Source organism: Uranotaenia lowii, chromosome 2 (assembly GCF_029784155.1).
Source record: "Uranotaenia lowii strain MFRU-FL chromosome 2, ASM2978415v1, whole genome shotgun sequence".
Taxonomy (NCBI): domain Eukaryota; kingdom Metazoa; phylum Arthropoda; class Insecta; order Diptera; family Culicidae; genus Uranotaenia; species Uranotaenia lowii.
In genome coordinates, this window is record NC_073692.1 from 289,565,275 (window position 1) to 289,579,231 (window position 13,957).

The 13,957-nt window shown below is 36.6% G+C and overlaps 1 protein-coding gene across 3 annotated transcripts in view; it reads right to left on the reverse strand.

Moving 5' to 3' along the window:
• The window catches only part of LOC129746341 (uncharacterized), a 583,019-nt gene that overhangs the window by 205,364 nt on the left and 363,698 nt on the right, over window positions 1–13,957 (reverse strand). For all 3 annotated transcript variants that reach the window (XM_055739955.1, XM_055739954.1, XM_055739953.1), the window contains exon 4: window positions 4,703–6,541. In XM_055739955.1, coding sequence (XP_055595930.1) covers window positions 4,703–6,541 — 1,839 coding nt within the window. The remainder of the gene's footprint in view (window positions 1–4,702; window positions 6,542–13,957) is intronic.

Consider the following 13,957-nt stretch of genomic DNA (forward strand, 5'->3'; position numbering starts at 1 on the left):
TGTAACCGTTAATGGAAAAATCTACAAAAAATCATGGATAAGTTTTGAACCAAAATGAAGCTTTTAAGACCCCAGGGTTTGAGAAATTAAAAAATGGCCCCAAATTGATTCTGTCTAATTTTGTTGAAACTTTGCTGTCATACCTCAAATATTCAAATAAATCACTATTGGTGTAATTTGACTCTGTTCTCCTGCTTGAAATTGGATAGAAATGACAGAGATGATATTTGTTTACTACTAGACTTTTGTAAAAAGATTATTGTACACTGTGTGCAAAGTGATTGGTGTCCATATTAATTTTTTATTCATAATTCTGCAAATAAGAGTTCTAAAACTTTGACCTGCCATTTAGACGGGGTTTACAAAAATTGTTATAAAACCGCATCGCATAGTTATTTACAAAAAAAATCGCTAAATGATAAAAAAGATATTGTTCTAAGATTTCGTTATGATGACGGCGGATGGACTATAAGGACTGTATTCGAAAAAAAATGCAACACTTTATTGTGTGAATAACTTTTGAATGCATTTATAAAAATCGATGAAATTTCCAGTGATTCTACCCAATAATGTAATGTGTACGTGAAAAAAATTTGGTTACAATCTGTCAAATGAATTTTGAGATAGCGTTTAAGGACCAAGTTTCAGAAAAAAAAGAAACCAAAATCAAAAATAGCCTTTATTTGAAAAAAGGGTGACTAATATGCATTATAGATGGCGCATGTGTTGCACAAATATTAAAGTCAAAAAACTTCTTCATTGGAAGCTTTAAAAAAACACTAGATCGGATCAATTTACGCATTCACGCATTCAAAATCAAGAAAATGACCTATTTAACCAAAAATCATCCTTTTCGAAGTATCAGAAAACAAAGTTTCATGAACATAGTTTTTCGTTATGGACAAAAATTATAAATATGTATTTTAAGGTTGCCAGAAACAAAAATCCAGGCATATTTGGTCAAAACCTCGGAATTGATCATCAAGAATTGAAAAAAAAATTAAAATACACATAAATGAAAAATTTTTACAGCACAATTTGTTTTTTCAGTTTAGTTTGAGAATGGGAATGAGTTTGAATCCGGACAAAATTCGGGCCTTTCAAATGAATATCCGGGCAACAGGGCCGCATCGGATTTTTCTTAAATTTTATATTAAACTAGCTGACCCAGCAAACTTTGTTTAGCCTTTTAGTGTTCACAAAAATAATCATAATATAAATAAATGGTAAATGATTCTTTATTTTCATCAAATTGAATCGGTACTGCAAAATGGGGAGACTCGCGACAGATTTTTCGTAATTTTTCGTAACTTTTCTGTCAAATTATATTAAGAGGAATTTAATACTGCCATGATATGCCAAAGTGACGTATGTGCCATTTTTAGTTTCCGTCCATAAGAGTTTTTTCGCTCTTTTTATCCTGGGCTTATGATATAGCTCAGTTGGCAAGTCTGTTGTCTCCTGAGCCGATGTCCACGAGTTCGAGCCCAAGAGTAAACATCGAACACAGTTGTACCGGATAGTTTTTCAATAACGATCCGCCAACTGCAACGTTGATAAAGTCGCGAATGCCATAAAGATGGTAAAACGACTATAATCGAAACAAAAAAAAAAGCTCTTTTTATCCATCCAAGTAGAATTTTTCGGGTCTTTCCATGAAATGTGAAACTGTTTACAGATCACATTTTATGAAAAGTCCCGGAAAAGTGGAGAATGACGAAAAAGAGAAAAACTGCTCTCATTGTTGAAAACTAAAAATGGCATACCTACACGTCACTTCGGCATATCACGGTAGAAATGAACTCAATAAAATAGAAAATTTAAAGTATTTTCTATCAATCTTAAAGCAGCTATTTTCATTCACTCCCCAAGTGGGTTGAATAGAGATAGTGACTAAAAAATTGCGAAAAACGTTCATTTAAACTTCTATCATATTGAACGTGGATGAAGGGGGGAGTAGGGTCTAACACTTTCAAAAAATCGATTTTTTAATTTTTTTATTGTCTTATTGTAAAACATTTCAAGAGTGTTGTGTCAAATTTTCAAGTCAATCGAAGCAAAACTGTAGAAATTATAGGCCTCTATCTCCTCTTATCTAATACTGCAAGAAAGCAAGAGCAGAAACTTCAAATGCGCTTTTCTCGAAAGCACATTTTTAAAGTCGGTGGACATCGTCATTTGAAAACTACTTCACCGATTCTTTTCAAATTTGGAACATATTTTCTACATATAAAATTCCAAACCCCCAACGATTTCCTTTTTTTTTTACTTTGGGGAGATTTTACAGATAAAAAATGGCGATTTTTTTTGTGAAAAATCGTAGTTTTTACTTCAAACATCCACAAAAATTTCATAAAAAAAATTTCTTAGCTAAAAAAAATCGTTGGGGTCAGGAAAAACATCTATTAAAAAAATTTTGCTCTGATTTTTTGACTTCAGATGATTCTGTGCTGAGGCCTGAGATACAGTGTTCACCGCAAATCCTGTTTTCTAAAAGGCATCCTCGAAAGTGCTCCTTCACAAGCTCAATTTTCAATTTTTTTCTACGAAAAAATTACTAAATTGTCCTTTAACAATGATTTGTATAATGCAAAAAATTTGAATGCATTTGTTTGGACGATAGCTCTGAAAAAAAAGTGAAAATGGTGTTTTTTCCCCGTTAGATCCTACTCCCCCCTTGATGCGTTGTTTTCTGTCCGGTAGTTTTTTTTATGTTTTTTTTTTCAAATTCTTTTGAATCACCTTTTCATCCCCCATATTTATATGCGAAGAAATTTTAATGCTGGTGCCTTCTTCTAGAGGCAAAAATTAACGAAGAATTTCATAAGTTATAATTTCTTGATTTTCGGCGAAAGTTGCAAGCAAATATCTTCTGGAATAAACATTAAAATTAATTTTTTTCAATTTCACATTGTTTTTTTTCGTTTACAGAAGACTCTAGACATCTAGACCACATAACCTGATGTTCGATAGTATTGAAGCTTCAAGAATCCGTTCATAAACATTTTGTTAAATTTGTTCCAAAAATATAATTGAACAATTAAACTAAAGTTTTGGTTGGATTTTGCAAGTAACGCGAATGAAACCGGGCAAAATTCGGGATTTTTTCAAAAAAATCCGGGAAATCGGGTCTGGCCGGACGTTTCTCAAAATTTGTATCAATAATCCAGACATTCCCGGAAATAAAAGGGCAATCTGGCAAGCTTCAGGTTTATCAGATAAAATAACGTTTGAGTTGCCTTGATCCTGAAGTAAAAATGACTTTTTTCGTCTATATGCTCCTTAAGTGCTAATTGCGCTTTTTCACCCCGTAAAGAAGATTGGCAACAACATTCAAGTATCCATTTTACTAGTGCCCCGTGAAGAGTATAGTGTAATGAAAATGGGCGCCAAAATTTTTACGTAGAGATTAATGAGCATTAGTAAGTCTTGATTGCTTTTGGCGCCTTCCTACGCTGCACACAGGAGTACGTAGAAGAAAAAAGGTCAAAAGTGTTTTTTAGGTTTGAAATCAATAAAATTATTTTAACTTATCAAATGTTTTAAAGATCATTTTATGTATTTTTTACCGTTTTCGTAATATTTCATAATTTTCTATTAGAAATTTACATACATTTATATGTATATGACATTATAGATAATCCAGGTTAAAAAATATGTATGTGTGTCTAAAATTTGTTTTAAAAGTGAAATAACATTTGAAAATATTCGAAAAAGAACATGATTTTTATTCAGCTTTAATTTAAAATAAACGAGGTGACTTTTTTGTGGAAAAAATCTATTAATATTTTTAAACTTTAAACTTAAAAATATCAAAAATACGCAAGTTTGCGCAATTTTTTTTTATTGTGCACACGGTTATTGAAGTTATCAATTTTCAAATGATTTCAAATATTTTGTTGGGACTTGCTGGAAACATAAACAAAAATACTAAATTGTAAAAAAAAATCAACGTTTAAAACAAAAAAGAAAATAGAAGAATTTTCAATGCATTTAACAGTGTTCCTATTGTCAAAGATTTTTATCTATCATACTCAAAATTATTAAACATCCCTCCCTTGAAGTTCTTCATTTCAAATTTTCATTTTAGCTACTGGTGAAATAAAAAAAAACTTTCCTAACAGTATTTTGCATCAATATTTCTTTTTTAGAACGAAAGTTGTTTGTAATCACAAAAAACAACTTTTGTGAATTTTTCAACGAAAAAAAAGGGTTCTAGAGGCAAAGCAGGCACATGCACAACACTTGAGACAAAGTGTTCCTACTGCTAAAACCTTCTAGGACAGTGTGTCTGTTCAAAACAACTATTGAAAAACTTAAGACACCTACATAATTTGAAATATGATCAAATGATCAAAATCACCCTATGGGACATTTTGGCAGATAGGAGCTGCTCCCTGCCTTTTTCTAGGCAGTATTCATTGTAAAGTGTTCTTTCTAATTTGAGCAAGGTAGGGTGTTTTGTTTATCAGCTCTAAAGATTCCGAGTACCATTCTTGATTCAAATTGTGATTAATTCGAGTAGGTAGTCAAGCTGAGCGCTTCCATCTTCGGTATAATTGCCAAATCAACACAGCGCAAAGAGCGCTCTCCGGATTTGTTTGGCAGCCAGCAGCACTCACTAATTATCTGGGAAGCGCCGCCGTTCGAAGCAAAACGAACACTATTGTTTCGTGGCCAGAAATTGTATTGGTGTACTCACCCAAAACCACCAGCTTAATGGGCCGCCCATTGAAGAAGAAGCCCCGGGCGTTCTCGGCTTCGCACTGCCACATCCCGTCGTCCTCCATCATGACGTTGGAGATGGTGATGCCACCGTGCGATTCCCGCACAAACCGTACATCATCGGTCCGGGGGGGCGTCTTCTGTTGATCCATCAGGTGCACCATCTGGCCATCCTTGAGCCAAACGCTGGAAGTGATGTCGGCGTCCACCTCGCAGGCCAACGTAACGGTTTCGTGCTGCTCGGCGTAGATCAGGACCACATTATCCTCGATGTGGTCCTCCTGAGGGCCTCGGATAATGGGCCGCAGCGGCAGTGCGATGGGCTCATCCACAAGGAACGGGTTGACATTCCGCATTAGGTTGACGTCCCGTTCCACCTTTCCGAACTGACGCATGTCGTATTGCTCGACGCTGTTGGCCTCCAGCAGTTCGCCGCCGTTGAGGAAAATAATTTGCTCGTCAAAGTTTTCACTAGCAAATATGTTATTGCTGCTTAAGTTTTCCCGGGACGACGGTACGGCGGGGGCGGAGGAAACCGAGGGAGGGCCACCCTGTTTGTTGGCACGACTGGACGACGATTTGTTGCCGTTGCTGCCTCTGACATAAACGCTATCGTCGAGCAAATTGAAACTGTCGACATTAATGGCGCTGTCGTAGCTGGTCTGCTGTTGTTGCTGTTGTGGCGAATGTTCCCGGGGAGTTATTGTTCGCTCGATAGCGCCGGAATCTGGTACGGATTTGCCAGCAGCTCCTGCTGCTGCCGCCGACGTTGGCACCGTTGATGCTGTTGATGTTACCGTCCCGGACCGCTCGGTTGATGTATTAGTTTCAGATTCTTGGACCGGATGCTGCTGCTCGAGTTGGCTCGAATGGGTGGCATCGCCAGCCAAAAGTTCGGCTTCCTTACGGAGCAGTGGCGCTTCTTCCGACCCGGAGGCAGAATCTTGTTGCCTTTTCAGCTTCGTTTCCTCTTTTTCGCCACCGTCACCCTCAAAAGCCCGACGCTTGTCCGATGACGAATGCTCGGAGTTTGAAAGTGTCAAGTTCGTTACAGTATTTCGCTCATTGTTGTTATTGTTATTGTTACTACTCCTAACGATATTCTTCACAGCCATCGTCGTCCCGCTTCGATCCGGGTTGTGGTTTTCGGATTCACTGGTTTCGTAATTACTACTACTGCTCTGGTTCAGCTGAGAGGAGGTGAAGGAGGAAATTTCATGTACAACAGTGGAGTCGGAAGGATGGGCCGCAACTTCCGGCAGCGAGCTCCTCAACGATCTTCGAGCGGATCTCCGATGGCGCCGATGGTTGTTGTGTTGGGTACTGTGATGTTGGACAATTTGATTAACTAACTTATGATGGCCGCTCCCGGATCCATCTCGTTTGGCACCAGCTACGACGACGACTGCCGATGGATCCAGCAGGTCCAGATCCAGGTCGTTCAGTTGCCGCAACTCCTCGTCTTCGCTCTGCTGCTCGTGGCTGCTTAAAATATTATCTAGGTTCGCTGTATAAGACACTATATTTATCTTACGGTTATTGTTTATCCTAGAGTTGCCACCGTGGTGGCCGAATAGGTGGAATGGCATCTGTGGGGGGACGATGTCGGCCATCGACGAGGACTGGTGTGGATGAGTAGATGTGCGAGAAGGAAGTTGCTGCTGCTGTGGATTTCGCTGAATGCCGAGCAGCTTAAGCTCGCTGTCATCTAGCAGCCTTAGGCTCTGGTCCGCTGCCGCTGCAGCTGCGGAAGCGCTGGCCGCACTGGCACTGGTAGCCGTGGCCGCTCCCGGAATGTTGTGGCACGTGAAGAAACCTGGAAGGGAGATGGGAAAAAAGGGTTATCAATTACAATGTTCATACCATGGTTAAAAATCGAAATTGGAGCCTAAACTGGAGCTACTCAGTAATAATAACTCAAGGTTGCACAGGTTCGATTAAAAAAATTAACAAATTTCAAAAATAACAATCAAATTTATAGTGCTTTGTGCACTCCCACGCCAACAAATCAGACTGTACTCCAATGATGACTTTCTTTGTAGGTGGAATTATCGGCATAAAATTCTATGCCGAATCGGCATTAACAAGCTTTCTTGTTGCTGGCATTGTACTCCCAGCGCAACCGCTGTCTAACAGAAATCAACTAAAACATATCCCTTATTCGATCACAAGACAAAGCAGGGTGGAAAGAATCAGCCAGCAAGGATATTGTCAAATGAAGTGAACCGACATGAGAAAAAAGCGGAATACCCGAAGTGAAATTACAACATAAAAAATGTTATCAATTTTTAACTGGTTAAGTAACTGATTGAATAATTTTCCCCAAAATATACATACATCCACATAGATACGAAATACATTCACTTCATAACAGTTCACACGAAGCCATAGTATCGGGTATTGTATACAATGCATTACAGATCTCTCGCTAAAAGTGTATCATCTAAAGAATGCATGTGAGCATACACCTTGATAAAACTGCGGTGAATCCGTGCACCTGTGATTTTTTTCCGAAAGCTAATGAAGGCTTTTTGAGCCACCGCACACATTGAAAAATGGTGCTATGACTGTTTTGACCCACAATGCTCCTACATTTTTTAATTAATTCAGAAAATTGATGGTTCGCACAGGACAATTTTGGAACAAATGGGTACAACCTGGTGTGATTTTTTTGTCTAAGGAATCGAATGAAGGCTGTTTGGGACGCTGCACGCATTGGAAAATAGAGTTATGGCTTAAATATTTGGAAAAAGTAGGGGAATTAAGGGTTAACACAGCCATAACTCCATTTTATGATGCTTGCGTTTCGATTCCTCGGAAAATTCCTCACAAGATTATTTAGGTTTAAAATTGACAAGTCAAAACATTTTTTTTCTCGAGGGATTTTAATCAAGTCAAAACATACTTTTAATGAACTATATTAGAAATGTTGGGGAATTGAGGGCTAAAACAGCCTCAAATAGTCTTCATTCGATTTCTTCAAAAATAAATCACATAAGATAAGTCTCATTTGGTTTAAAATTGTCAAATCTCAACATGATTTTTCTAAAATATTTGAAAAATATTGAGGTATTGAGGGGAAAACGTCCATAACTCCATTTCACAATGCGTGCGGTGGCTCAAATAGCTTTCTTTCGATTTCTCGAAAACAAACACACAAGATGAATCTTATTTTAATCAAAATTATCAAGTCCAAACTTACTGTACATAATTTATTGAAAAATATAGGAGAATCGAGGATAAAATAAACCATTAGGGGAGATGAGGGCATAATGGGCACCTTAAGGAAAATGCTTATTTAACCATAGAGAACAGCTGTAATATGTGAATTACATCATTGTTTCGTGTTCCGACACTCAAATAGTCTATAGTCTAATTGGATGAAACTTGAAAAAGTAGATAAAAACGTTTAAAAATGCATTTTAAAAAATTTTGCCGAAAGCTGAAAACCAGTCACTGTAGAGGCATAATGAGAAACCCCCCGAGGCAGTATGAGCACCATTAATGAAGGCATAATGAACATTTTCTGCCGGGGAATCTAGCAGCGAATTCGACTCGATGAAGTCAATTGAGTAATAGAGCTACAGCTCAACTTGTATCGTCTGACGATTTGGCCTATTGGTTAGATGTCGGAGAGATAATCAGTAGGCTCGAGTTCGATTCCTGGTGGAGGTGATTTTTTTTTTCTTCATTTATCATTTATGATCATGATTGCACTAAACGGTGAGGCGAAGATTCATCAAACAAAGCAAAAACAAAATAATCTAGGTCTGTTTGTAGAATTCAAAGAATTAACACACAAGAATTAACATTATGTTTCTGGTGTTTTGTTTGACGGATGATGCTTTGATGCTATTAGCCGTATAATGTAACAATAAAAAAAATCAATCATGAATGGTATGTGCAAAAAAAATCCCCTCAGACAGGAATCGAACTCGAGTCTACTGATTACCTCTCCGACATCTAACCAATAGGCCAAATCGTCAGACGATACAAGTTGAGCTGTAGCTCTATTACTCAATTGACTTCATCGAGTCGAATTCGCTGCTAGATTCTCCGGCAGAAAATGCTCAATATGCCTTCATTGAAAGTGCTCTGTTCGCCTCTAGTGAACAAATTAAAGTAAAAACGCGTTTTACAATTGATAAAAGTGAAAAATCAAAAATTTTATGATGCTGAAAATTTATAAACAATGTGTAGATCATGTTGCAGTGCATACATTTCAGATCAAGATGATTTAAAGGTCATAAAAGCTTATTTGGTGGTGCTCAAAAATTATAATATTTTCGTCACTTGAGAACCTAGCTGGTTATTATTTAATATTTCTGTAAATATGAAAAGGATATTTCTTTTTTGGTGAAAAATTAATACCATAGGTAGTACGAAACAAGTCCTCATGAAAATTTGTTTAAGAAAATACGTACTTATGTAGAAAAATGGACTTCTCATTATGCCTCGGGTGCTCGTTATGCCCTCATCTCCCCTACTCCATTTTTCGAAGCGTGCTCAAATAGCCTTCACTCGATTCTTTTTCCCTTAAAATAGGGAAGCATGAACTAGCACATCTCTGATTATAATTTGAGCTAAGTCTATCACAAAATTGGTCTAATTTTTCTAGGAAGATTATGTCGAATTTTGAGGCATTTGTTTTGAAACACTTGTAGCTTTTTTCGATGAAACATAGTGCAATTTTACCATACTGGTGAAGCACATGTCAAATTTGATTGGAATACAGCTTTGTTTAATAGTTTTTTATTACTAAGATCTAATTTAGATTTCCGATTTATAAAGCAATAGAGCATTTTGAAAAGTTTTTTGACTTTTCTTAGGTGTACAGTACGTTTTTTGAAACGTCTTCTTTTTATCAAGGACTAATCCTAAATATTTAACGTCATCTTCTCAACGTATCTATTACCCATTAATGTTAAGATTACTTAACGGCAATTTTCTTCGACTTCTGCATTTTGTGAAAAAAGATGGCTTCACATTTGTCCGCATTCATTTTAATTTTCCATCTTTTGGAGTAGTTAGCGTATTCATTCAGACTTCTATTTAAATTTGTAATCACTTCAGTAGGTTCTGAAGATGACGAGCAAATAGCTGCATCATCTGCGAATTGGTATCAAAGCATCCACCGAACCTGTAATATCATTGGTAAAAACATTCTACAACACAGGAAATAATACGCTTCCTTGTGGGACCCCTGCAGGAATTCTATAGGATTCTGATAGACCAGCACCCACTGAGACAACAAAATTTCTTTCCCTAAGAAAAGACCAAATCAGATTCAAAATGAATGGTGGGAAATTTCGCATTATCATTTTGTATAGGAGTCACTTATGCCAAACCGTATCGAATGCATTTTATAACGGTACTAGCTGATCCCATACGAACTCCGTTTCGCTTTGAACTTGGAATATGTCATGAAAAGTTTGTATGAAAGTCAATTGCCGAAAATTTTCCAGATGCACTTCCTAATCCATTGTCAAGTAATAATTGCAAAAATATTGGACGATTACTTTTTCTGTCGTCTGCTACTAAATTTGAAATCAGGAATCAATTGACCGTGCTATAAAAACCGCGTGTATAAATTTTGACTCGATCGTTGCATAACAACACTATTATTGCCAAAATAGTTAAACCTTTTTCGGTGACCTCTTATACAATCTTTGGTATCTGAAATTGATTGCCCTTCCCTCAAAACTGCCGTGTACAAATTTTCAAAGAAATCCATTGCATATTAACGTCAATATTGCTAAAAACAGTGCAAAATTAATTAATATCGACGACCCCTTTCGTCGACCCCTGGCAAAACATTTGACATCTGAAACCGATTACCCGCCCTCGAAAACTACCGTGTGCAAATTTTCATTACAATCCGATGTTAAATAACGACGATATTGCAAAAACATTGAAAGGTTAATATGGACGACCCCCTTTGCCGGCCCCTTATGCTGAATTTAATACCTTAAATCCATTTCTCGTCCATCAAAACTCTCATGTAAAAATTTTCATCTGAATCCGATGTATAATAACGACAATATCACATTAACAGTGAATAGTTAATATGGACGACCCCTTTGGCCGACCCCTGTTTTTAATTTGGATAAGTGAAATCAATTTTTTGTCTCTAATAACTCCTATGTGCAAATTTTCATGCCAATCCGATGTATGAAAACGTCAATATCACTAAGATATTGAAAATTGGATATGGGCGACCCCTTTTGCCGGCCCCTTACACTGAATTTGATACCTCGAATCGATTGCACGTCACTCAAAACTATCGTGTATCAATTTTCAGCTGAATGGGATGTATAATAACGTCAATATCGCAAAAAACAGCTAACATTTAATATGGACGACCCCTTTGGCTGACCTCTTACATACACCTTGACACCTGAAATCGATTACTCGTCTTTCAAAACACTCATGTGCAAATTTTCAACACGATCCGACGAAAAGTAAAGTCAATATCGCGAAAACAATATTTGTCTTCTATGGACGACCCCCTTCAGAAGGGGTCATACGAAAATCTGAAAACATTTTTCATCATTCCTGGTCCTAATGAGCATCCATGCCAAATTTCAGACCTCTAGCTCTTACGACGGCTGAGTTTATAGAGGACAAACAAACAAACAAACAAACAAACAAACAAACATACAGAAATTGCTTTTTATATATATAGATAATAGGTTTACAGTGGAGCTTTGTGATCTAAAGCGGTGGTATTATTACATTTTCCGAAATATGTTTATTCAAACGGTTAAGCAAAATTTTTTCAATAATTTTACTAATACTACTCAATAAACTGATAGGACAGTAGTTTTTGTTAAATTGTTTGATCTTTGTTTGGTTTCGCAATAATTATCACCTCAGCGTGTCAAGGGAAAATATTTTAGACTTATTCATGAAATGAAAACAAAAGTTCATAACAATAAGGCCTTCTTTGACAATCGCTTTACACTTCTATTGAGAAAAAAAATCAAAATCTAATCGAAGGTGGCAGAACGACTATGCAAATAAACTTTCATTTGCTAACCGACTCAGATAGTACACTTGGTAAGTTTTCGGACTGGCAAGCCAAGATGAGATGTTGCATTGAGTTCGATTCTCATTTTTTTGATGAATTATTCAATAGGATGAAAACTCCATAAAATGTTTTTCTTGTTTAACTTGAATGTATTGGACAAGAATCATTTTGCTTGAAAACTCGAGTCTCTATGTCAGTTATGCTGGGCTAACGATATTTCTCATGAGGAAACGATGAATGAATTTGGTGAGCTCGATCCTTAATTATTCCCGCCTTATGGGTTCTCGTTTTCTGACTCAGTCGATTTTTTACTTTGAATGAATTTTATTGGAAAAACTGGTAGCGTCCCACTATTTTCTTAATTTTTCATATTTAAGTTAATTCAGAATAACTATAAATTAAGCTTTTTTGTTGAATTGAAAAACTTTGATTCGGTTTTCGTGGGCTTTACTGATTCCCGTGATTTTAAGTTTAAATTTAAGTTTATTATTCGAAATTACTGTAGCCTACCTGATTTTGGTAGGCTTTTCTTGTATTTCGATTACAGTAAAAAGATATTTCACTCATTTTTCTGACGAAAAAGACTTTGAATAAACTACATAATAACAACATCGTCGTTAAAGTGAATTTCAAGAAGTCAAATACCGGCAGTTTTGATGGAAATTCCTATCTTTGGGGGATTATGAATTCTGCATTCCAAAAGCTAGAAAATGTGCTAAAACTTAGAAATGTTAGGTGATTCAATCTCAAAATATAATTTTTCTGCTTCCATTTGAAACAATAAACGTCTTCCATAAAAGACCCTGGGCTTGTGATATAGCTCAGTTGACCATTCAGTTGCTTCCTGAGCCGATGTCCACGAGTTCGATCCCAAGAGTAAACATCGAACACAGTTGTATTTACTGGATAAGTTGTTCAATATCTGTCCGCCAACTGCAACGCTGATATCAGGTTGCGAATGCCATAAAGATATTAAAACGTCTATGATCGAAACAAAAAAAAATCCGTAATAGAAAACTTTGAATTTGCTAGAAAATTTGGTTATGTAAGTTCATATATTCATTATGTCATTATACTTTTTAAAACTTTTGAATTTCCTAGGAAAAAACTAGATATGGATAAGGTGGCCAGAATTTTTCACTCACGCAGCCGGACCAGGCCAATCCGAGCAGTTGTATCTAAAAACCTGGCAAAAACCGGTCTCTTGATTTCAAAATTAGCATCCCATGAATGAAATAATGTTCGGGAAAATTTGGTTAACAAAGAAATTATTCAACAAAATCAAGAATGAAAACACATAAACTTTTTTTTTTCATTAAAAGACATCAGAAAATACCTTGTGGTAATTTCGGCTTCATGATTATCATGAAACGAAATTCTCGAAGAATTTAGTTTTAGAACGCAAAAATCAACATTTATAGCTTCTTTGTTTAAGTTTTTTGTTTGATTTTGTGAATAAGGTGGATGAATTCGAGAATTTTTCAACGAAAAGCGAGCTTCCATTCCCTTTTTTCTCTTCCATCCGACTGAATAAAAGCAATCGAAAGATTCCTTTTAATTCAACCACGGTAAATGAAAAGTTCATATACCAGTATTTCGATAGCAACTTACTACCTTCTTCAGTGAGTGTTTTCGATTGATGAATGTGTATCGTTTCCCTCCCTTATATTGTCCGGGTTAGGTAAGCTACTACTAGGTAGCAGAAACCTCCGAATGCTCGGCAGTTGTGCCGTTGTCTGTTTTTTGGGTCTACCTACCATATTCTGGGTGTTTTCTGGTAGTGCTAAATTATTTTCTAACCGTTTTTGGGCATTGTCAGGTAAATTATTGTATTTCTTTTTACCTAAGAATTTGAACAACCAAGTGTGCCCTGGTCCGGTGTCTCCGTTTAAGAGATGAACTGATTTTTCATTGAAGATTTCAATGCTTTCAGCAACATCCAACTTAAGCGAATTACTATTCAAAGACCGGATCAGCGAGACATTTCCTCGATCAATAGAGTGACCAGATTCACACATGTGTAAAGCTACTGCAGATCTAGGATTCTGTGAAGGGAGAATTTTCTTCTTTGAGTCAGATCTAGCTATAGCCATGTGTTCCTCGAATCTATCAATCAACTTCCTTTTGGTTTGTCCAATGTACACTAGACCGCTGCAGGCTTTGTATGGAAAATCTGAAATTTATAAGTTATTACAACTCCCA